The 22,680-nt window shown below is 43.7% G+C and overlaps 1 protein-coding gene and 1 pseudogene across 3 annotated transcripts in view; one reads left to right on the plus strand and one right to left on the minus strand.

The window, feature by feature from the left end:
• Nucleotides 1-22,680, plus strand: part of TBC1D8 (TBC1 domain family member 8) — a 112,158-nt gene that overhangs the window by 80,091 nt on the left and 9,387 nt on the right. For 2 of the 3 annotated variants that reach the window (XM_042931969.1, XM_042931971.1), the window contains exons 7-17: nucleotides 42-236; nucleotides 1,177-1,356; nucleotides 2,757-2,907; nucleotides 5,664-5,878; nucleotides 6,796-6,913; nucleotides 9,519-9,804; nucleotides 10,552-10,681; nucleotides 10,830-10,928; nucleotides 11,624-11,692; nucleotides 16,847-17,087; nucleotides 17,632-17,697. In XM_042931969.1, the coding sequence (XP_042787903.1) occupies nucleotides 42-236; nucleotides 1,177-1,356; nucleotides 2,757-2,907; nucleotides 5,664-5,878; nucleotides 6,796-6,913; nucleotides 9,519-9,804; nucleotides 10,552-10,681; nucleotides 10,830-10,928; nucleotides 11,624-11,692; nucleotides 16,847-17,087; nucleotides 17,632-17,697 (1,750 nt within the window). The remainder of the gene's footprint in view (nucleotides 1-41; nucleotides 237-1,176; nucleotides 1,357-2,756; nucleotides 2,908-5,663; nucleotides 5,879-6,795; nucleotides 6,914-9,518; nucleotides 9,805-10,551; nucleotides 10,682-10,829; nucleotides 10,929-11,623; nucleotides 11,693-16,846; nucleotides 17,088-17,631; nucleotides 17,698-22,680) is intronic. The other variant, XM_042931970.1, reaches the window with a different exon arrangement.
• Nucleotides 18,163-22,532, minus strand: LOC122214793 (annotated as a pseudogene).

Below are 22,680 nucleotides of genomic sequence, written 5' to 3' on the forward strand. Positions count from 1 at the left end.
TTTCTCTTGCTGCACCTTTGTGTATAATTTTTTTGCAATAGGTGGTGAGCATTGAGAAGATGGAGGACACAAGTCTGCTACCTAATCCCGTCATTGTCAGCATCAGGAGCAAGATGGCCTTCCAGTTCATTGAGCTAAAGGACAGAGATAACTTGGTGGGGAGCCTGCTCGTGAGGCTGCAGCAGGTGCACGCCAACCACCCCGTGCATTATGACACCTCCCAAGATGAAGACATGGTATGATCCTTAGAAACAGTGGGATCCTATAAAATGAAGGTCTCTTTCCTCACCACCTCCAGGGCAGTGATCTCTAAAGGGTGTGCACGTGACACTAATCTACTTGGGTATGAGAGAAGTGTGTAAGAGATGACTGGACCTGTGTACCAGACACTGTATCGCTTCTGATACTCGAGGGATCCTGAGTGGGTGCTACACAGGTCCGAGGGTGCCCCATGCAGATGAGCAGTTGGAGGGGCTAACGGGGCCCCCTGTTCACAGGTTACAGGGGTTCATAGGGCACCCCTCAGCAGAGGTGAGTGGATCTGATGGGCACCCCTCCATATGTTAGGTTGGTGGGAGACACCCATATGGCAAAGGGATTGACAGGGCACCACTCACAGGTTGGAGGGTTTGATTGGGGAATTGACCCACAGGTTAGTGAACAACCCCCTCACAGGTTGGAAGGGTCAGTGCCCCCCACCTGACTTTGGATGTTATTTGGGGGCAGATGTAACTTGTTAAAAGAGACGTTACATTGTCCTTAAGGTTGGACAGCTGTAAAACAGACCCGGATCTGCTGGGGCCTTGTCTCCTGTTGTTACACGCCCGTCCCTCTCTTGCTTGACCTCTTTTTACCCACGCAGTGAGAGGGAGGAAAGGAGATAGTCTCTCCGTACCGTAGGGTTGTTTTTTGAAGATTGACATCCTCAGTTCTGGAAGCATACAAGAAATGGTGCTTGGCTGGCTCCCTGTTGGACCCATGCTAGGTGTGTGTGAGCAGCCTTACTGGGAAAGCACAATGAGGATCAAATCTGCTGGGTCTAATGTTAGTCTGTTTCCCTTGAGTCATTAATAGGCATGTTTAAGTATGTTATCTTCATGCCTCCAAAGGCAAAACAAAGACTCTTCCATAGGTAAAGCGGTGACTTTCTTCTGGCTCCCCTCCTTTTCTTTCCAGCAGACTTCACCTGTGTTTCATTCAACAAGCATGTGCGGTGACCACAAGTTTGGAGATCTTGAAATGGTGTCCTCTCAAAATAGTGAGGAAAGTGAAAAAGAGAAGAGCCCGCGCCTGCACCCCGAGGCCCTGATATCTGTCTTCCAGCAGTCAGGCAGCCAGAGCCCCGACTTGCGAATGGTGGGTGGCATGGCTCTGCCTTCTTGAGCCCCAGCCCCGCAGGCCTCGGGAGAGCAGGTGTGGTGCGGGTGGCCGTGCAGCCCCAGCGGCTAGCGCCCCTCCCTCTTCCTCTTTGGCAGTAGTGGGAGGGGGTCAGCTGATTCCAGTTGCCTGGGCACATCTGGATACATGGAGGATGTGGTCAAATGACCAAGGGCAATGACTTTCCTACCTGCCCTATTAAGTGGCTCTTTGACGAAACTCTTGGCCATGTGACCTATAGAGCCATCAGTGCTGTCCTCTGTGGGTTCTTCCAGATACAGAACAAGTGTTTCTCTTCTTACCCAGTGGTGTCTGTGTGGGTTCCTTTTACAATGTTTCTTGTTTCTCTCCTGGAACAAAAGGTCTCCTATACTGTAGTTTTACTGGACTGAAGATATTTCTATTACATTTATTTATACTCATCCTCTTTGTAGGGAGAATGTAAGGGCAATGTTACATACAATAGGGTGAATGGGCTAGAAATTGTACTCTTAAAAGATACGATGGCTAGAAGGAAGCTGCATTGGGACCCATGTGCCAGGGGTATCTATGGACCTCTTGCTTAAAAAGCCATCTAGAGATAATTTTTTTTTAAGTTTATTTATTTTGAGAGAGAGTGTGAGTGCGACAGAGCATGTACGTGCAAGCAGGGTTGGGGCAGAGAGAGAGAGAGAGAGAGGGAGAGAGAGAATCCCAAGCAGGCTCCACACTGTCTGCACAGAGCCTGACAAGGGGCTCAAACCACAAAGCAGGAGATCATGACCTGAGCTGAAATCAAGAGTCAGATGCTCATCCGATGGAGCTACCCAGACCCCACCATCTACAGATGATTTTAAAGGATTTTTAGTTGCCTAGAGAAATGATATCTTTCTTGTTTCTGATAATGAGAACAATGTAATTTTTTTAGGTTTCAGTTTTTCTTCTGGTTGTGGCAGAGCTCAGGGTAAATTATGATCCCCACCCACCTCTTGCCCTCATTTGCCCTCTGAGCTGACCTGTGTTTCAGCAGCTGGCTTGCTGTCAACATCCTGAGAAGCTTCCCTAACGTCCCCCACTCCCACCCCTCCCTCCTATCTGCTTTGGGTGACTTGAGTGTTTGTACAAACATATTCTTACGATCAACTTTGCCAAGAAAATGGCATTTTATTTGTGTAAACCTTCCTGCTGGGCTCTGAACTCCACAAGGGCTGGTACACTGTTGTTCATCTTTACATCCTCTGTGCCTGGAAGTGTTTCAAAAATATTTGCTGACCCAGTTGCCCATTACTGTTGGTTCCTCTGTTAACAGAGGCAACATCCCTCTGCTATGCATTCTGGATGGGCTGTAGTGGAAGGTATGGACGGGCTTCTTTGTACATTAACAAAATTTCCATTTGCAGTCCAGGGAGCAGATAAAAATAAGCCTGTGGAATGACCACTTTGTGGAATATGGCAGAACCGTGTGTATGTTTCGCACAGAGAAGATCCGGAAGCTTGTAGCCATGGGGATCCCTGAGTCTTTACGTGGCAAACTCTGGCTGCTTTTCTCAGGTAAGTGTTTCTGGTATTTTGAGGCCAAAAGTTCTTTCTGGAGCAGAACAGGAACAGAGGCCCAGATCTGAACAATGTGTGTGTGCAGGCAAGTCATCCATCTTTAGATTCTTTCTGTGATGTTCCCAGCCCAGAACTTCAGCACTCTTACTGTGTTACCTGTGGGACCTGGGTCAAGTTGCCTGAGACCCCTGGGCTGCGATGTTCTCCTTGGTCAATGTGAGATCTGGCTGAAGTGACCTCCTCTCTTTTAAAAATAATGTTGAGTCTATACATAGTCCTGAGAATTCTGTAAAGAACCTTCTAGAAGGGAAGTATCTCTCTAGGACATGCATTCTGAAATACACTAAACAAACAAAAATCTGTGTATGTTGTTCACTTGCAGTGGCATTCAAATAAATCCCCCAGCATACTTTTTTTTTTAATTTTTTTTTTAACGTTTATTTATTTTTGAGACAGAGAGAGACACAACATGAATGGGGGAAGGGCAGAGAGAGAGGGAAACACAGGATTGGAAGCAGGCCCCAGGCTCCGAGCCATCAGCCCAGAGCCCGACGTGGGGCTCGAACTCGCGGACCGCGAGATCGTGACCTGAGCTGAAGTCAGACGCTTAACCGACTGAGCCACCCAGGCGCCCCCCCGCCCCCATCATACTTTCAATTGGTCCCTTGTCTGTTGAAGACACACAGGGTCCCTAAGAGGTACAATTGTGGACATTTTTTCTTCTGCCCACGTCTTCCTCTTATACCACTTGACCCATTCAGTGATGACCTTGTCTGGCCTCAGGCCCCAGGTGCTGTTTGGTGACACTCACTGATGGGTGCGCAGAGACAGGGACCAACTTCTCCAGAGACAGGCTGAGCAGGCGTTTGTCTTTCTCTGCATTGAGTGTGGCTGTTTCATCTGGCTCGGTAGAGGAGGTGGGGCCCTGCGGGCAGGAAGGGAAGGCCCTGTTGTCCAGTAGTGTGACTTAGCTGATCCTTTCAGGGTGCAGCGGGAGGCATGGTGAGGAGGTCCCCTTTCCTTCAGTGGCCTTGCTGCTCTCAGGTCAGCATGGGCCTCCCAGAGGCCGAGCCTGGGCACCTGGACTTTCCCTGTACACTTTTTTTTGTTGTTGTTATAAGTTTATTTTTTTTTATTTTGAGAGAGAGAGAGAGGGAGGGAGGGAGGGGCAGAGAGAGATTGAGTTGTGGGCAGAGAGAATCCCAAGCAGGCCCCGTACTGTCAGTGCAGAGCTTGGTGTGGGGCTCAAACTCACAAACTGAGATCATGACCTGAAGTCGGGAGCTTAACCGACTAAGCCACCCTGGAGCCTCTCCCTGCACATTTCTTATATTCCTCTCTCATGTCAGCCTCATGCTGACTCTCACCCCACCTCACCCTCTGTCTTCCTTCTTCCCAGTCTCTCCCCCAGATAATCAAGCCCATAACCTCTCCAGCCCTGGGTGCCCAGATGCACATTTCCTGCTTTCTGACCTACTTGCTGGCATTTATTGATAGGTCTGCTACCACTGCTCACCTTGTCTCACATTCTGAGCCCCCCCCACCTGTTGCCTTGTTTCTGTAGCTGCCTACCAAAGACAGGCCTTTTTAAAATTAAAAAATGCCTTCTGTATTTTTGTATCTAATAAAAACAACCCCTACTCAGAGTTGGAAAGAAAACAGAGAGGAACGAGCAAAGAAAGTAACATGACTCATAATCTTACCACCCAATGAGTGACACCTGTTAATGCCACCGGCTTATCGTCTGCCTCTTTAATGAAAATACACACACGTTTTATTTAAAAAAAAAAAAAAAGGCTAGTTCATAAAGGGCTGTCTTTCCTTTCAAGCAGTAGTGTTGACAGAAAGATTGCTGTGGTGTTTAGGCTGTTGCGTAATGAGTGACAGCTGTTAGTATTAAGCATTGATGACAGGGGAGTGCCGAAATGGTTGTTTATCAGATGTGATGGGAATCACAGCAGATGGGAGAGTTGAGGAGCGTAGTATACTAAACCCAGTCAGAAGTAAAAAACCTTAGCTAGCATTTAAAGGCAGAACTGGGCCCTTTCTGCTTGCCCTGCTCTCCTGGGACCTCCCTGTGTGGGGCTGGTCTCAGGACTGGAGCCCCACCTGCCACTAGCGCCCAAGCGGGACCATTGGCTGGAAGCACAGGTGCCCTGGTGCTGGCTGATAAGGGAATGGGATCCTCATGTGTTATGGATGCCTCACCCCTGATGTCATCTGCCTGTCAGAGGCTTGGGTGGGAGGTCAGCAGTAGGTGGGCTATGCTTAGTCGACCTGCACATCATGATCCCGGCCTCAGACTTTCTTGTTGTTGGCTTGTTGGCTCCTTGATAATTGTGTGATTACTTAAGCATAATTGTGCATGTTTCGCACATACATGCTCAGTAATTTATTGTTGAGTGAATATATGAAAATTGTGTGTACATCTGTATGTATGAATACACCCACATATCCACTCTTCCTGTTACAAGAGAATACAACTTACTAAAAACATATTAATACAGTTATTTCTAGTATGAGCTGTTTCCCTCTATGTAAGGTTATTCTTAGAAAAGCCACATTATTTCATTTTCTTTCTTTATTTATTTTTGGCAGAAATGAAGTCCTTTTGGTTGTGTGTGGTCTCAAAATATTTTATGTCCCTCAAGTAATGAGACCCCATTGAGGTCTTCCGGCAGGACAAGCCCCCTCCCCATGTTGACTCTATCCTGGTAATCCACCCCCTTGAAAAATTACTTTTAAATCGTCAGATGCCGTAACTGATCTCGCCTCGCATCCCGGTTACTATGGTAATCTGGTGGAGGAGTCCATGGGAAAATGTTGCCTGGTGACGGAGGAGATAGAACGGGACCTGCACCGTTCCTTACCAGAGCACCCCGCCTTCCAAAATGAAACCGGAATTGCTGCTTTGAGGAGAGTCCTGACGGCTTATGCCCACCGGAACCCTAAAATTGGGTACTGCCAGGTGAGGCGTGCAGTGAGGAGCAGTCTTGCGTTGAGTCCATGTCTTGTGTTGATCTGCTGGGCTTCAGCTCCTGGTGTTCTTGGCTGTCTGGTACTGACTGTTCTGTGAGGGCTCTGTGCTTCGTCCCTTCCCTGAAAGAATGTATCAAATAAGGCGGAAGGAATCATCTTCATATAGTCAAACAGGCTGATTACTTGAAATTAGAAACTTTGCTTGGAGCAAAGAGCAGTGCACATGCTGAGTTGCTGTCCACTGTAGGACAGATTGTCTCCACCACCCCTCCAGGCCTCCGCTGTAGGACGGCACTGATAACCCTTCTGTGGAGCTTTATTTTTCTAGATCTCTACAGAAGTTGTGGGGATTATTTAAAAAAATATCAGTGCCGTTTGGGGAGGAAAAAGATGTTTGGGGTCAGTCCCTTTCCTTCAGGAAGCACAAGTGGAGGTAAGATGTCCTTGGAGCAGTTGCTGAGTTTGCTTGGGAAGTTTACTCAGGGATGTGGTAAAGAAGCACAAAATAAAACTCAGTAAATTAAAACACCTGCCCTCCGGCCCCAGCATGAGACGGGGTTAGAGGTGTTTCTGATATTTGAAAATAGAAGACTTTAAACTTTGTTTTCCTGTAAATAAGCAAAATCAGTGTGTGAATGTCTTGTGTGTGTTTGAACATACAGAATGGTTGGATTTGACCTGAGCCTGAGGCTCAGCATTACTAGATGGGGACAGTAACGGGACGATGGCCGGTCACTCAGTCTGGTGTGTCTTGTGGGGACCATGTTGATAACGTGATCATTCCACCTCATGAGTGTCAGTGTGGTTGGGCTGCCCTGGGTCTCTCATCTGCAGTCTGACTTGTGTGGTTTTTAGTGTCTGTGTGCCTTGGTCACTAACTGTCCCCTCCTCTGTGAACCCGAGCAGTCCATGAACATCCTGACCTCTGTTTTGCTGCTGTATGCCAAGGAGGAGGAGGCCTTCTGGCTGTTGGTTGCTGTGTGTGAGCGGATGCTCCCCGACTACTTCAACCACCGAGTCATTGGTAATGTGCCTCCTTCCCCTTCCTCCTCATCCTCTGTGCTTGGGGAGTAGGGACAGAGCCTGGGCCAAGACATGTGTCATCAGTTCTCAGTAAAAAATCCCCTGTGCTGCTCAGCTGGTCTCTGTACAAACCCTGCTTGGCTCTTGAATTTGCACAACTAACCGGTGTAATTCTCTGCACTATTCTAGCAAAATGGTGTACTGAGGTAACCTGAAAAGAAAATTTCTTAGGCTCAGGAAACAAGTTGAAGAGTGAAAACCAGAGAGGTTTTTCCCTGTGGCCTGGAAACGGAGGGTGGTCTTCCTCTCAGTATCCAAGGAGCTCATGCAGACAGATGACCCCTTTCGCCCCGAGGACAGGAGGCATATGGAGCCGTGCTGGCGACCCTCGAGGCTGGACCTGAAGGGCACACTTGGAAACGCCCCCGTACCCCCACCACTTGCATACGTTGATAGTGAGAAGGTCCATTTGTTGCTGCTGGGCTCTGGGCAGACCCATGACCCCACAGCTCACAGGCACACACTTGATGCCTTCTCTTCTTCTTATGGCTGATTTGAACTTGCATTATTTTGTGGTCCAGCACCTCCTAGTGGACAAGTGACAGAAAAATTGCCTCTGCTTGGTGATACTCTTAGATACCCTTTCTGGAGGTGGCCTAATATTAGGGTGGCAGCTGTGAGAACAGAAACCAAAGAACGAATTTGAGACAGAATTTGGCAAAGGACTGGATGTAGGAGCAAGGCAGGAAGAAGAAGCTTTCTGAAGACTGGTATCCAAAGAACTGAGGGAATGTGATGACCACTGAGAGTAAAGGGGGGGTTAGCTGGGAAGGAGGTGACCACTTGGTGCCTTTTAGTGGTCTTTCGGTACACTTTAGACTGTCTTTCCTGGTTCCCTTCATGTGCCTGAGTACTCCCCTTTGTACTTTATATTGTGGGAGGCAGTTTAACCTTGTACATGGTAGTACAGATTCATCAGACCTCAGGGACATCGGGAGGCAAGTTGCCAAAGCGGTCATCTGTTGATGGTGTTGCAATGGCACAGTTCATACTCCTCGGTGACCAGCAGACTGTCAGTGATAATGTGCACACTGTGACCACCACCCAGTGCAGGGTGGAGTATTTCCATAACCCACAAAGTTCCCTTCTGCCCCTTCCCCACCTGTGGCAGGATACTGATTTCCATCACCACGGATTAGTTCAACCCATTCTTGAACTTGGTATAAATGTAATGACAGAGAATGTAATCTCTTTTGTGTCTGGCTTCCTTTGTATAACATGAGGTTGTTGGTGCATCAGTAATTTGTTCCTTCCTATTGTCGAGTAGCCCTTCACTATACATTTATACCATGATTTGTTTATCCAGTCACCTGTTAGTAGAGATTTGAGTTGTTTCCAGGTTTTTTATTGTAAGTAAAGTTGCAATACACATTCCTGTAGAAGTCTCTTTGTGAATAAAGTTTGTCTGTTTTCTGGAGTATTTACCTAGGAGTAGAATTGCTAGGTCCTAGGTTAGATGTATTTTTAATTTTGTAAGAAACTGTTTTTCAAAGCAAGATATTCTGTAGTCACACATCTCACACCAGCAGTGTAGAAGTTCTAGCTGCTCCACATCCCTGTTAGTCCTTGGAATTGTCTTTTTAATTTTTGCCATTCTAGTGGGTAAAAGGGATCTGTCATGGAGGCTTTTTTTTTTTTTTTTTTTTTTTTTTTTTAATTTTTTTTTAATGTTTATTTTTGAGACAGAGAGAGACAGAGCATGAACGGGGGAGGGTCAGAGAGAGAGGGAGACACAGAATCTGAAGCAGGCTCCAGGCTCTGAGCTGTCAGCACAGAGCCCAATGCGGGGCTCGAACTCACGGATTGTGAGATCATGACCTGAGCCGAAGTCAGACGCTTAACCGACTGAGCCACCCAGGCGCCCCTGTCATGGAGGCTTTAATTTGCCTTTCTTTGATTAAGGATCTTCAGCATATTTTTCTGTGCTTCCTGGCCATTTGTTTACTGTCTCCTTTGAAGTGTCTGCTCACATCTTTTGCCTATTTAAAGAAAAAATTGGTTATTGATGACTAAGTTGCAAGAGTTGTTGTTTTGAATACAAGACCTTTGTCAGGTATATGTATTACAGATATTTTCTGAGTTTGCAGTTTGTATTATTATTTTATTGTTTTTTGAAGAACACCCGTCTTTAATTTTCATGAAGTCCAATTTATAACTTTTTCTGTGGCTAGTGCTTTTTTGTGTCCTAAGAAATTTTGCCTTTTTCCTCTATTTTCCTTGAGAAGCTTTATAGTATTAGCTTTTATATTTAGGTCTGTGACACATTTCAGATGTATTTTCTTGTATGGTGTGAAGTAGGACTCGAGGTTCCCACCCCCCTCCCCCCTCCCCCACACAGGTATCCTCTGATTGAGCATTATTTTGTGAAAATACTATCCCCAATGAATTACCCTAGTCAATGTCAAAAATCAGTTAAGTGTGAGTCCTTTTCTGGACTCCAATTTGGTTTCATTGTTCTGATCATCTCAGATTAGTTTCAGTTTCAGGCTAACTTTAGAAAGTGTGACTCCCTGCCCAACCAAGTCTCCATGGCCTGCCTTTTCCAGGGGCCCAGGTGGACCAGTCAGTCTTTGAGGAGCTCATCAAGGAGCACCTCCCCGAGCTGGCGGAGCACATGAACGACCTCTCAGCCCTAGCGTCCATCTCTCTCTCGTGGTTCCTGACGCTGTTCCTCAGCATTATGCCTCTGGAGAGTGCGGTGAGCGTTGTGGATTGCTTCTTCTACGATGGGATCAAAGCCATTTTCCAGCTGGGGCTGGCCGTGCTGGAAGCCAACGCTGAGGGCCTGTGCAGCAGCAAGGACGATGGCCAGGCCCTCATGGTCCTCAGCAGGTGGGCTCATGGGGGGCGAGGCGGGCAGCCGAGGGCTCTGCCAGACAGATGATGGGTAAAGGCAGCAGCAGGTGCCCAGCAGGGCCGTCATTGTGGAATTTTTCCTTCCACTCTGCCACTTGTCATCCCATCAGGTGGCACTGTTGGCTGTGTGTGGTGAAAAGCGCCATCTTCCCTACTCCTCTCCAGCTAGTGAGAGGGTACAGGAGGAGAGTGGGCTCTCAGTGCTTTTCTCTGAGGAGATACACACTCAGAGTGGCCTTGAATGAGGCAGGTAGGCACTAGGAAATGGTGGTCTCAGGCAGCTAGCTGGAGGTTTCAGACATTTGATGTGCAGGGGCTGGTGTGTTACAGTGAAAGAAAAGCCCCATGAGGCTGAGGACTGGAACCTGGGTTTCTTGGAGCTGAGGGCAAGGTGAAAGACAGATGAGAGTTTCCCTTTCAGAACACTGTGGAAGCTTACAATTGCACATATGCACAGAACTCTGTATTGACTTCCAGAGAGTTCCCGATCTCTGCAAACCCGCCCATGGAGCCCAGATCAACAAGTCTGGCATTAGGGATGTCTCCTTTTCTCTAAAGGAGCACAGTGGTTGCTACCTTGCCTTCCTCCCAGTGTTTGAAGACAAATGAACTCTGTTTGAAAATGCTCTGAAATGTTTCATGGCCCCTGTGAAGGTAGTGGGTGTGGTGTGGTGCTCGGGTGAGAGGGGAAACCAGTGCTTCAAAGGTGGGTTGTGTGCTCAGGTTTCTAGATCACATTAAGAATGAGGACAGCCCTGGACCCTCAGTCGGCAGCCACCATGCCTTTTTCTCTGATGACCAGGAGCCTTACCCTGTGACTGACATTGCTGACCTGATCCGGGACTCCTATGAGGTAACTGGACCTGGCCCCATCCCCACCCTCGCCCTCTTGGAAACTTTCTCAGAGGTGGGTTTTGAGGGAGGTTCCCTGACTACTACTACTTTCCTCTGTTTGTATGCAAAAAGGGATTCTGTGCATGAGTGACTCTGTTTCTCTGCAGAAATTTGGAGACCAGTCTGTGGAGCAGATTGAGCACCTGCGCTGTAAGCACAGGATCAGGGTTCTCCAAGGCCATGAAGATACCACAAAGCAGAATGTGGTGAGTCAAGGGTTATCAGAATGGCAGTCAGGCACTAACCTGGGCTCTGGTCTCCTGTTGGTCTCATAAGAATGCCAGCTTTTGGGGTGCCTGCCTGGCTCAGTTAGAAGAGCCTGTGACTCTTGATCTCAGGGTCATGAGTTCAAGCCCCACATTAGGTGTAGAGATTACTAAAAATAAATACATAAACTGAATGCCAGCTTTGTACCCACCCCCCATTGAATTAGAATGACCTGGTATAGAAACAGCAGAGGTTCTCAAGTCAGACTGTGAGCAGTTTAACCACCGTGAGCCCCAGCTTACCCGGTTGTAAAATGAGGATACTAATACCCAGCATCCGGGATTAAATGAAGTCCGATATATAAAATGCCTAGCACAGAAGGCCTGCAGTGTTCGTTGTTATTCAGGAGGAACTTCCTGCCCAAGCCCCGTCTTTGCTAGAGTTTGACTTCTGTCAGAACCTACACATTTGTCCTGAGGCACTGATGTGTGAATTGGAAAGGTTGAGGGTAAACACCTTGAGAAAGTTACCATATGGTGATCTTTGCGTCAGAGAGGAACAGGCTGCTCTGGTAGACAGGACTGGCGCCTGGCGTCCCCTCGCCCCCCTGCAAGCAAGAAGAGCCCCCTGTTCCTCTGATCCTCCTAAGTGCAGGCACAAAACTCACTCCATTGCTGTTCATTCTTCTTTCAAGCTCCGCGTTGTTACCCCAGAAGTCTCCATTCTTCCTGAAGACCTGGAAGAACTCTATGACTTATTCAAGGTAGGAAACTCTGGGCAAATGGGGGAGTGAAAGGCCAAGCCCATGTTGTCGGCCTGCCGGGGTGGGTGGGTGAGCATGTGGAAGCTGCAGAGTCTGCCACGCGCCTGTTCAGTGGCAGCAGAGGCCGGAGCTGCCCCACTTGCTGGCTCCATCTTCTCCTCGCCTGCTTGCGGCTCACACACGAGAGCTGTGCTCTGCTGAGGGCCTTGGGTACCGGTAACCCGTTCTTCACGGTTCTCCATGGAGTTCTCAGGCCTGAGTACGTGGAACAGTGACCGTTACTATCATCACCACCTCCTATGCTTTGTAATGACTCCTACTCCCCTCCGTAATACATATCGACATATTTTGATATTTGGCTTTATAGAGCGCGCTACTTTATACTTGACTTGCCCTTGATACTCTTTCTAGCACTTTTCCATGTTGCCACGTAGTCTTACTCATTTTAAAATGACCTTAGAGTCTATCATTGGCGATACTAAATATACTAAACCGTATTTCTAATATTTGGATATTGAGGTAGATATCCAGATCTTGCTACTTAAATCACCCAGCAAAGAAAATTTTCCATAACCCTGCTAGAACTGTCCTTGCTTGAAACAGCAGATGAAAATGGGGAAGACAGGCAGGATTTAGGTGACCCACACCTGACACTATGGCAGCGAAGGGGGAGAAAGAAAGGACAGTTGGAGAAAGCAAGTCTGGAGTCTGGCTTCCAGGACCCTTCCTGGTGGGGACTCTGAGCTGCTGTCCTTCCTGAACTCAGATTGTCAAACTGATGGAAATAGTACTAAGCTACACGTCAGGTGCTTCTAAGCAGAGCAGTAGAGGTGGTCTGAACCTTGTGCACATCTGTCGTGGCATATTTGCCTGCAGTCACTGAAATGGCTGTTGGCCTAGAGTCCTGGCACCCTCGTTCCTAGTGAGCAGGATGTATAGGGAGGACTTCTCAGATCCATGTCTTCTGTGAACATCCCCTGTCTTCAAGTTTGATAGTTTCCTCTGTTGAGAAGAGAAAATATGAAGTCAAAGGTTACTGGTGTCCCAAGCCCCCACCTCTCTTCGACTTTCGAGGAGGAAAAATAGGGAATACTAGAAACATAAAGACAGGTAGACAAGTGTGTTGTTTAGCGTGAAAGTATTTCGTTTATTTAAGGCTAACTGTTCTCGGTCTAAGACCTGACACAAATCTGAATTTCTATAATTTAAAAGATTGGTTTAAATGAGTAAAATTCATTAAGTACTAGCCATGTTCATCTTTTTTTTTTTTTTTAATTTTTTTTAATGTTTATTTATTTTTGAGAGAGAGAGAGAGAATGAGTAGGAGAGGGGTAGAGAGAGAGAGGGAGACACAGGATCTGAAGCAGGCTCCAGGCTCTGAGCTGCCAGCACAGAGCCCCATGCGGGGCTCGAACTTACAAACTGCAAGATCGTGACCTGAGCTGAAGTTGGATGCTTAACCGACTGAGCCACCCAGGCGCCCCGCCATGTTCATCTTTAATACAAAGAGTATTTAAAGAAGGTAGAGCTGTTTTCCTATTTCTGTCTTTCCTGTGAACGATGTGTTTGGTACTTAATGAAATTTTATTTGTAGTTAGCTTTCCAACTCTTAGGACTAACTACAAATAGAAACTTAAGAACTATAAATACAAAATATTTTTTTAAGATACACTTCCAAAGGAAATTGCAGGAAAATAGCATGATAATCATGGTGTCTGATTGCGTTGTACAGCACTTTTATGTACTCGCTCCAGTGCTTCTGGGCCCAGAGTCTGCATGTGCCCCACCACGTAAGAGCCCTGTCAGACTGTCCTTTCTCTCCATGCTTCTGGCCTTCTCTGAATTCCCTTGGCTTTCATAGCCTGACGTCATGTGTCCTAATACTTGCCTAAGTACTGTGTGGGGTATAATGTTCTCCAGTTGGGTTTTACATACACCTCTGGTCTTTTCAGTCAGAATTTCATTTTCTCAGGGAAAGGTTCACATAGAGATACCTTTCCATTGCTTTATAAATACATGATAGGTTATTAATAAGGAGTCTGTTCCATAACTTCACTGCATCCTTCCCTAAGCCTGGAATGAATGGGCATGATCCTTCTGTGTTAACAAGCAGTAGCTCTAACCGTCTTCATTACATACTCTTTCCTATTCAAGATGAACCATGTGGTTGGTACTTAATGAAATCTATTTTTATTGGTAATTTAAAGCAGTTTTTTAAGGTTTGAATGCAATTTTTTTCTTTTAGTTTTATTGATATGACCAGCATCCAGCACTGTAAGTTTAAAGCATGCAGCATGATGACTTGACTTACGTATATTGTCAGGTGATTACTACAGTAAGCTTAAGAATTTTTTTTTTCCTTGTGATGAGAACTTTGGGATCCACTCTCTTAGCAACTTTCAAGTATACCATATAGCCCTTAACTATAGTCGTCACGTCATACATTACATCCCTAGTGCTTCTTATAACTGGAAATTTGTACCTTCTGGCCACTTCACCCAGTTCCCCCACTCCTCACCCCAGCCTCGGAGAACCACAAGTCTGATTTCTTTTTCCGAGTTTAGCGTTTTGTTTTTAGATTCCACATAAGATTGAGATCGATACAATATTTTTCTTTTTTTTCCTGCCTGATTTATTTCACTTAGCATAATGCCTTCATGGTCCATCCGTGTTGTAAAGCAGTCTTTCAAATTATATAAATTCAGATTTGTGATGTCTGTCTCCTGTTCTCTCAAATTGAGAATAGTATCATTAATCTTACCCCAGTAAGATGTGAACAATATAATACAAACTTGGTGTCACAGAATATTTCTGGAAACACCAAAGACCTGAAAAACAGTTATTTATGTATTCCATAAACCTGCTGTTATTAATGATCTGTTAAATTCATTCACTCTTGAATGAATTATCAGGCTGTTTAATAATATTTGGGGGCACCTGGGTAGCTCAGTTGGTTAAGTGTATGACTTTTAATTTTGGCTCAGGTCATGATCTCCTGATTTGTGGGTTTGAGCCCCATAGTGGGCTTTGCACTGGCAGCATAGAGTCTGCTTGAGATTCTCCCTCTCCCCCACTCTCTGCCCACCCCCCCCCCCCACCTTGCTCTTGCTCTTTCTTACTCAAAATAAATTTTTAAAAGTTTATTTGGTCTCTTTAATATTTTGCTTGCTTCCACATTCTGGTTAAGACTTATTTTCAACTTTTAATTAAAAATCACAAAACAAAGAAAATAAAATTATACCTATTCTTCCCCAAAAAAAAAAAAAAAGAAACTTTTAAGCAAAAATGAAAGGGTCTCATCCTGTCTCCACCTGCAGTCCTACCCTTGTACAGGTAATTCCTATTAACAAATTGGTGAGTATCTTTCCTGATTTTTTTTCCCCTTTTATACTATGTCTTTCTCTCTCTCTCTCTCTCTCTCTCTCTCTCTCTCTCTCACACACACACACACACACACACACACACACACACACACACATTTTTTTCCGCACATAACAGATTATGCTACATGTTAGCCTGCAGTTTTTTTTATCATGGATATGTTTATAGATAATATATACAGATCTTTTCTCATGTAAAAAATAGCTGTACAGTTTCAGGGAACATGGGTGGGTCAGTTTAGTGTCCCACCAGCTCGGGTCATGATCTCACAGTTCGTGAATGCGAGCCCCACATTGGGCTCTGTGCTGACAGCTCAGAGTCTGGAACCTGTTTCAGAGTCTGTGTCTCCCTCTCTCCCCCTCCCCCACTCACACTGTCTCTGTCTCTCTCAAACATAAATAAAAACATTAAAAATTTTTTTAAAATAGCTGTACAGTTTCACCGTAGGGTTGAACCATAATTTACTTAACCATTTACCTATCGAGAGGCATTGAAGTTTCCAGTTTTTTGCTGCTTTATAAACTGCTGCCCTGAGCAATCTGTGCCTTTATCTGGACACCGGTGCTGCAGTTTCTGTAGGATGAGTTCCTCAGGGATACACAAACCAAACTGTAGCCTGTATTGCTAAAGTGTTTTTGATTTTTTCAAAATTCAGTTCCACTAATGAGGTCCAACAGTGCCAAGTCCTTGGTTTGCTTATTGTAATTGTTTTCTTGGCAGGATTCTGTGGGTGTTTAGCATCACAGGATGCACAAATGTACATGGAATTTCATAGTATGTCTGGGGCTTTTAGGAATGGAAATTCATTAGACCTTTGTTTCACACTGAAAAGTTCCTGTGGCATCTTTCACAATTCTACAAAGACTATTTGAAGAATTCGGCTGCCAACCAACACAACAGTAAAATTAGAAATGGCATTTTGGTTTTCATCCAAGGATACGTGCTTGCGTATTACAGCATCCACACTTGTGTCTGTGCCACTCTTACAGGTGGAGGGCAGTGAAATTGTGAAGAACCCTGCAGTCACTGGGAGCCATTTCTATGAGTCGAGATGCCCAAGGAGGTGATTTAGTATGGGTGTAAAAGATGGTCCTAAAGAGGCGAGCCTCAGGGACAGGGCCAGTTTTGATTGCTGTAGTTGTTGGTATAGTCCTAAGACTTTGAGTCCCTTTTTTTTTCCTGGTTTTTTTGAATTGTTAATATAGTCATTTGGTTCAAAATTCAAAACCTGTAAGCAAATATGCAGTAAAAGGACTTGGTTCTACATTGGGGTCCCCACCCGTTTTCCCTCCTGACAGGCAACCCATGCTACTGGTTTCTGCTGTATTCTGTAGACTTGTTTAGTTAGCGCTTTGTCGTTTTCAGGTGTGATTTTATGAGACAATAGAATAAAAATTAGGTCTCCTAGAATTAACACTATGGCAGCTAAAGTACACACTGAAAAAATGGTTAAAATGGTTAAAACCGTAAATTTTGTTAGGTGTAGTTTGCTACCATGAAAAAAGTAACCTTAGAAAAAGAGGTCAAAATTACATATTCATGTGGGTAAGAAGTACAAGAAGGTAACAAGGGAAATGTTTTGCATGTCTGGTTAGAGTAATGAGATTGCAAGTGCTTTAATTGTTTTCACTTGTGTTATAATATTGCTTATTCAATACATATTTTCCAAGGCCAGGTGAGTCCTGAGAGAGGGCTGTGTGGTCCGTGGCTTGTAAGCATGCGGGCTCCTCCAGGGACCACCATCTCTCAAAGATCCCTCTCTCTTGTTTTAAGAGAGAACACATGATGAGCTGCTACTGGGAGCAGCCCAGGCCGGTGGCCCCACGCCACGACCCCAGCAGGCCCTATGCAGAGCAGTACCGCATAGACGTCCGGCAGTTTACACACCTGTTTCAGCTTGTCTCGCCCTGGACCTGTGGGGCCCACACGGAGATCCTCGCTGAAAGGACTTTCAGGCTCCTGGATGACAACATGGATCATCTGATCGAATTCAAAGCATTTGTGAGCTGTCTCGGTAGGACTCTGTGGGTCTTCACCGTGGCAAGTTAATTTGGGACGGGAGTCCATGAACACAAGACAAGGTGGACTGTGGAGCAGGCAGACCACACGATGAAATGTATTTGGGCACGGGCCTGACATGATTTTGTGATTTTAGAAACCACTCTGCAGGCTCCTCTCATGTCTAATTTTATGCTTCCTTAAGGAGGGTGAGAAGGGCCCACACTGTCAACATACAAGGTCATTGCCCTTGTTCTCCTCTGGTACCCAGGGTGTGGTGGTGGCCTGTTAGGAGCCACGTTCCTAAGTCTTGCACAAAAAGTTAAAATCTTTCAGACTGTATGAGGCCAAAGTTCACGAGGTTATCTTACCGGTCAATAGTGACCAATCGCTACCTTTTACATTTTCATTTCAAACATAGTGTGTCTGGGGGTAGCGGCAACGAGGTATTGGGTCAACAAGTATTGACCTTACTAAGTTCTCTCCCCACAGTGAGTTTGTGTCATGACAAATGTACTTTAACCATTTGCATATACTCAGTCTCTTTTCTGTTTTTGCAGATGTTATGTATAATGGAGAAATGAATGAGAAAATTAAGCTGTTATATAGACTTCATATCCCTCCAGGTAAGAAATACTAAGGAAAAAATTTAGGCTCTGTTCTGCTTTGACACAAAGAAGCTTTGGGCATGACTCTGAAATTCTCATTTAAAATTTCATTTAGACTTGAGTCCACAGATGTTTCTAGTTTGGGGTTACTGGTAACAGATTTTCAGTACTGTACTGTATGGCCTATGGTAGTGGTTCCCAAACTTCAGTATGCATCAGAATCAGCTGGAGGGCTTGTTAAAACACTGGTTCCTGGGCCCCGCTCCAGAGTTTCCGACTCACTAGTTCTGAAGACAACATGCTGGGAACTGCTGGTCTGTGAAATGTGTGGGGCAGCAGACCCTGGTTGCCTTAATAGATGGTTATTTTAGCCTACTCTTTTGAAGGACCGTATCATTTTTCCAGCAGGTAAGACCCCGCTTCTCTCAAGTTTAAGCAGTGGTAACCAGTAACAAAGAAATCAGTTTTGATACCTATGAGGTATTACGTGGCTTTAACCGTAAGGTATTCCTTGGATCTTTGAAACTCATAGAGGTGGGTTAGTAATGCCAAGATGGTTTCTGGACCCAGGGCCATATGGTTCTGGTGTTGGATGGGGCTCTGACAGGACTTCCCAACGAGGGAGACTAGGAAGGGAATTTTTAGGGCCATGAGATCCTGGTGCCTTTTACAACTAACACCTCTACAAAAGTTGGAAATGTGGGTGGACATAATTTGTGGGGTTTTTGGGTACACTTCCTGAATTGAGCCATTACTGAACTGGCATATAATATATGCTCTACAGTATCCCCAGGGAACATTCTGTAGCAGCCACCCAGCTCCTCCTCCACCTCCCCACAGGCTCATTATTATTTTACTGCAAATGGCTTAGCATCAGTGAAGTTTTTTGCCTTTTATGCCAGTATAAGTTAGTGACTTTTGTTCTTGAATTTGCCTTTATTTTTCACAAATGTATTCCTACTAACATAGAAGACGTGCATAATTATTCCCTTATTATCATCGCTGTCACTCTTTTCACAATCATCTGTATCTAGTATTGCTAAATAGGACATGTGATTGATTGTATTTCATTCATTTATTTCATCTTAATTTTTAAATAAGCATTTTATTTTGGGATAATTTTAAATTTACAGAAAAGTTGCAAAGATAGTCATGATGGAGTTCTCATTTTTTAAATATCTTTTAAGTGTTTTATTTTTATTGCAGTATAGTTAACATAGGGTTTTTAGTTTCAGGTGTACAATATAGTGATTCAACACTTCTGTACATTACTCAGTGCTCATCACAACAAGTGCACTCCTTAATCCCCATCACAGATTTCACCCATCTCCCTCCCCCACTCCTGGCACCCATGAGTTTGTTCTCTATAGTTAAGAATCTGTTGGTTTTCTCTTTTTTTCCCCCTTTGCTTGTTTGTTTTGTTTCTTAAATTCCACATATGAGTGAAATCATATGGTACTTGTCTTTCTCTGACAGACTTATTTCACTTAGTATTATACTCTCTAACTCCATCCATGTTGTTGAAATGGCAAGATTTCATTCTTTCTTATAGCTGAGTAATATTCCATTGTGTATATATACCACATCTTTATCCATTCATCAGTCAGGGGTCATTTGGGTTGCTTCCATAATTTGGTTGTTGTCGATAATGCTGCTATACCATAGGGGTGCATGTATCCCTTTGAATTAGTGTTGCTGTATTTTCAGGGTACATGCCCAGCAGTGTGATTACTGGATCATAGTTCTATTTTTAATTTTTTGACGAACCACCATACTGTTTTCCACAGTGGCTGCACCAGTTTGCATTCCCACCAACAGTGCACAAGCGTTCCTTTTTCTTCACATCCTCATCAACACTTGTTTCTTGTGTTGTCGATTTTAGCCATTCTGACAGATGTGAGGTGGTAGCTCATTATAGGTTTGATTTGTATTTCCCTGATGATGATGATGATGTTGAGCACCTTTTGATGTGTCTGTTCGCCATCTGGATGTCTTCATTGGAGAAATTTCTGTTCATTTCTTATGCCCATTTTTAATGGATTATTTGTTTTTTGGGTGCTGTGTAAGTTCTTTATATATTTTGGATACTTACCCTTTATCAGCTACATCATTTGCAAATATCTTCTCCCATTCCATAAGTTGCCTTTTGTTTTGTTGTTTTTGCTGATTGTTTCCTTTGCTGTGCAGAAGTTTTTTATTTTGATGTAGTCTAACAGTTTATTTCTGCTTTTGTTTCCCTTGCCTGAGGATACATATCTAGAAAAATGTTTCTATGGCTGACGTCAGAGAAATTACTGCCTGTGCTATCTTCAAGGATTTTTATGGTTTCATGTCTCACTTGTAGGTCTTTAATCCATTTTGAGTTTATTTTTGTGTATGGTGAAAGAAAATAGTCCATTTTGCCCAACACCATTTGTTGAAGAGACTGTCTTTTTCCCATTGGATATTCTTTCCTCGTTTGTTGAAGATTAATCGACCATATAATTGTGGGTTTATTTCTGGATTTTCTATTCTGTCCATTGACCTATGTGTCTGTTTTTGTGCCAGTACCATACTATTTTGATTACTATAGCTTTGTACTATAACTTGAAATCTGCAATTGGGTACCTCCAGTTTTTCTTTTTCAAGATTGCTTTAGTTGTTCAGGGTCATTTATGGTTCCATACACATTTTAAGATTGTTTGTTCCAGTTCTGTGAAAAACGCTGTTGGTATTTTGATAGGGATTGCATTAAATCTGTAGATTGCTTTGGGTAGTATGGACATTTTAACAATATTTGTTCTTCTAGCCTATGAGCATGGAATGTCTTTCCATTTCTTTGTGTTGTCTTAAATTTTTTTCATCAATGTTTTATAGTTTTCAGAGTACCAGTCTTTCACCTCCTTGGTTACATTTATTCCTAGGTATCTTTTTATTTTTGATGCAATTGTAAATGAGATTGTTTTCCTTTTTTTTTTTTTAAGGCATATAAAACTATTTATTGACCACTGTTTACCAGTATTTACAATAAAGTAAACAATATACAGTTGGATAACATTCTGACTACAAAGGTACTGCTTCTCCTGGTTTCTGCTGAACCAGTAACTCAAATACTGAGAAGATTAAGCTTACATGTAAGGAATGAGTTGGGGTAAAGACGAAACACACAGGTCAAGAATTTAGATTACAGACGTTTGTCCCCCCATTTATTCCAGAAGGTGCTAAATTGCCAACATCTCTAACCATCTGATTATGATTAGGTTTCCATGAACGAAGTGTTAAAGATTCCATGAATCATGACCACTTAGTACAGTACAGGGATTTCAATTTCTTGAAAAGGAAAAGGTCACTAGAAGGAAGCTTTAAATGTTCACTTAACTAAGTTTAGCTTAATTAATTAAAACACACCAGGACTTGTCTAGTTTTCTCATTGGGTGGGGAACTGTTGGTAGTGATAAAATTTTCCTTTCAGGGATCTTGCAAATAAACTTGCATTTGTATGAATGTAGATATGGATTCTGATATGGCTTTTCAAATTGTCCCATTTAAATTGCTTACATTTTTTTTAAAACGGCACAATTAATTACAAAATTTTAAAGGTTAAGGCTTCAGGAAAAATGTCAATTTAAACAATTTATTTCTTAGGTTGCTAAAAATGATGGCATCCCAGAAACATGAGCTTATCCATGGTTATAAAATGCTGTTTTTATTTTGGGGAATGTTAAAAAAAGGAAGAAAAAAAAAAAAGAAAACCATTTACATATGTATTTTAAGTATACACACACACAAAAAAAACCCAAATAAACAAAAAAAAACCCAGAGTGGTCCTTAGGCATATAGGAGTTAACAAAAAGTTCTGATTGAGTAACAACTATGAAGACTTCCCCCAACATTTAGAAAATGTGTTGTCTAAAGCAGGGGAATAATATACCATATTCTTAAATATTCCTTTCTGATAAAGGAAGCTTTCATTTGCCCAGAATACCCAGTGGTATAGATGGAAAACCCCCAACAACTCCCCCCAATACTACTTCAAAACAAACATGTGAAACTTGATTTTCATTAGAATGTTATTTCTTCACACTAATAAATCAAAAAACCAAGACCCGGATTTTACATATGTATAAATGTATATAAAAAACAATGCAAACAGTTACTGAGCTTATCTCCTGGACAAGAATGCCAAGTTAGTCTGTCTTCATAAAAAGCAATTACAATCTGAGGACACTTCATATTTGCCTCTTTTGCCAGCACCAAGCCTGCCTCATCTGAATCTTTCCATTTCATGAGAAACATGAAATCTCCACTGCTGTCTGTGGCACCAATTATTCATTTGGGATCAAGACCTTTGGCAAAAGCATCTCTTCTCTTCTTTGACTTGGTATCATCAGATTCCCTGTCAGATAAAGATTTTCTTTTTGTGCCATCTTTTTCTTTACCAGCTTTTGAGAATTAAGAAATGCTTCAGTTAACTCTGGACAATCTAAATTTTCTGCAGGTTCCCAAGTATTGTCAGCATCTATAGATCCCTTCCCCTTCAGGAAGTACTCCACTTTCCTGTTCACTACACGTCGGCCCAGTACTATTCTCATCACAAATTCTTCAGGCCCTGCCTCTTCTTTTTTACTCTTTCCGTTCTCTTTCTCATTTTTTGCAATGTAGGTTTATTGGAGGCCATTTTTTATTGCAGACTTGAAGAGCTATTGTTTACCACCTGTGAGCTGCTCTGGGTCCCGGGTCTGGGGATTGTTTTCTTAATTTCACTTTCTGCTGCTTTATTATCAATGTATAGGAATGCAGATTTCTGTATACTGATTTTGTATCCTGTGACTTTACCGAATTCATTTATCAGTTCTAGTAGTTTTTTGGTGGCCTTTGGGGTTTTCTCTATATAGTATGATATCGTCTAAACATAGTGAAAATTTGAATTCATCCTTACCGATTTGGATGCCTTTTATTTCTTTGTTTTTGATTGCTGTGGCTAGAACTTCCAGTACTATGTTGTAAAAGTGGTGAGAGTGG

This window comes from Panthera leo, chromosome A3 (genome assembly GCF_018350215.1).
Source record: "Panthera leo isolate Ple1 chromosome A3, P.leo_Ple1_pat1.1, whole genome shotgun sequence".
Classification (NCBI taxonomy): domain Eukaryota; kingdom Metazoa; phylum Chordata; class Mammalia; order Carnivora; family Felidae; genus Panthera; species Panthera leo.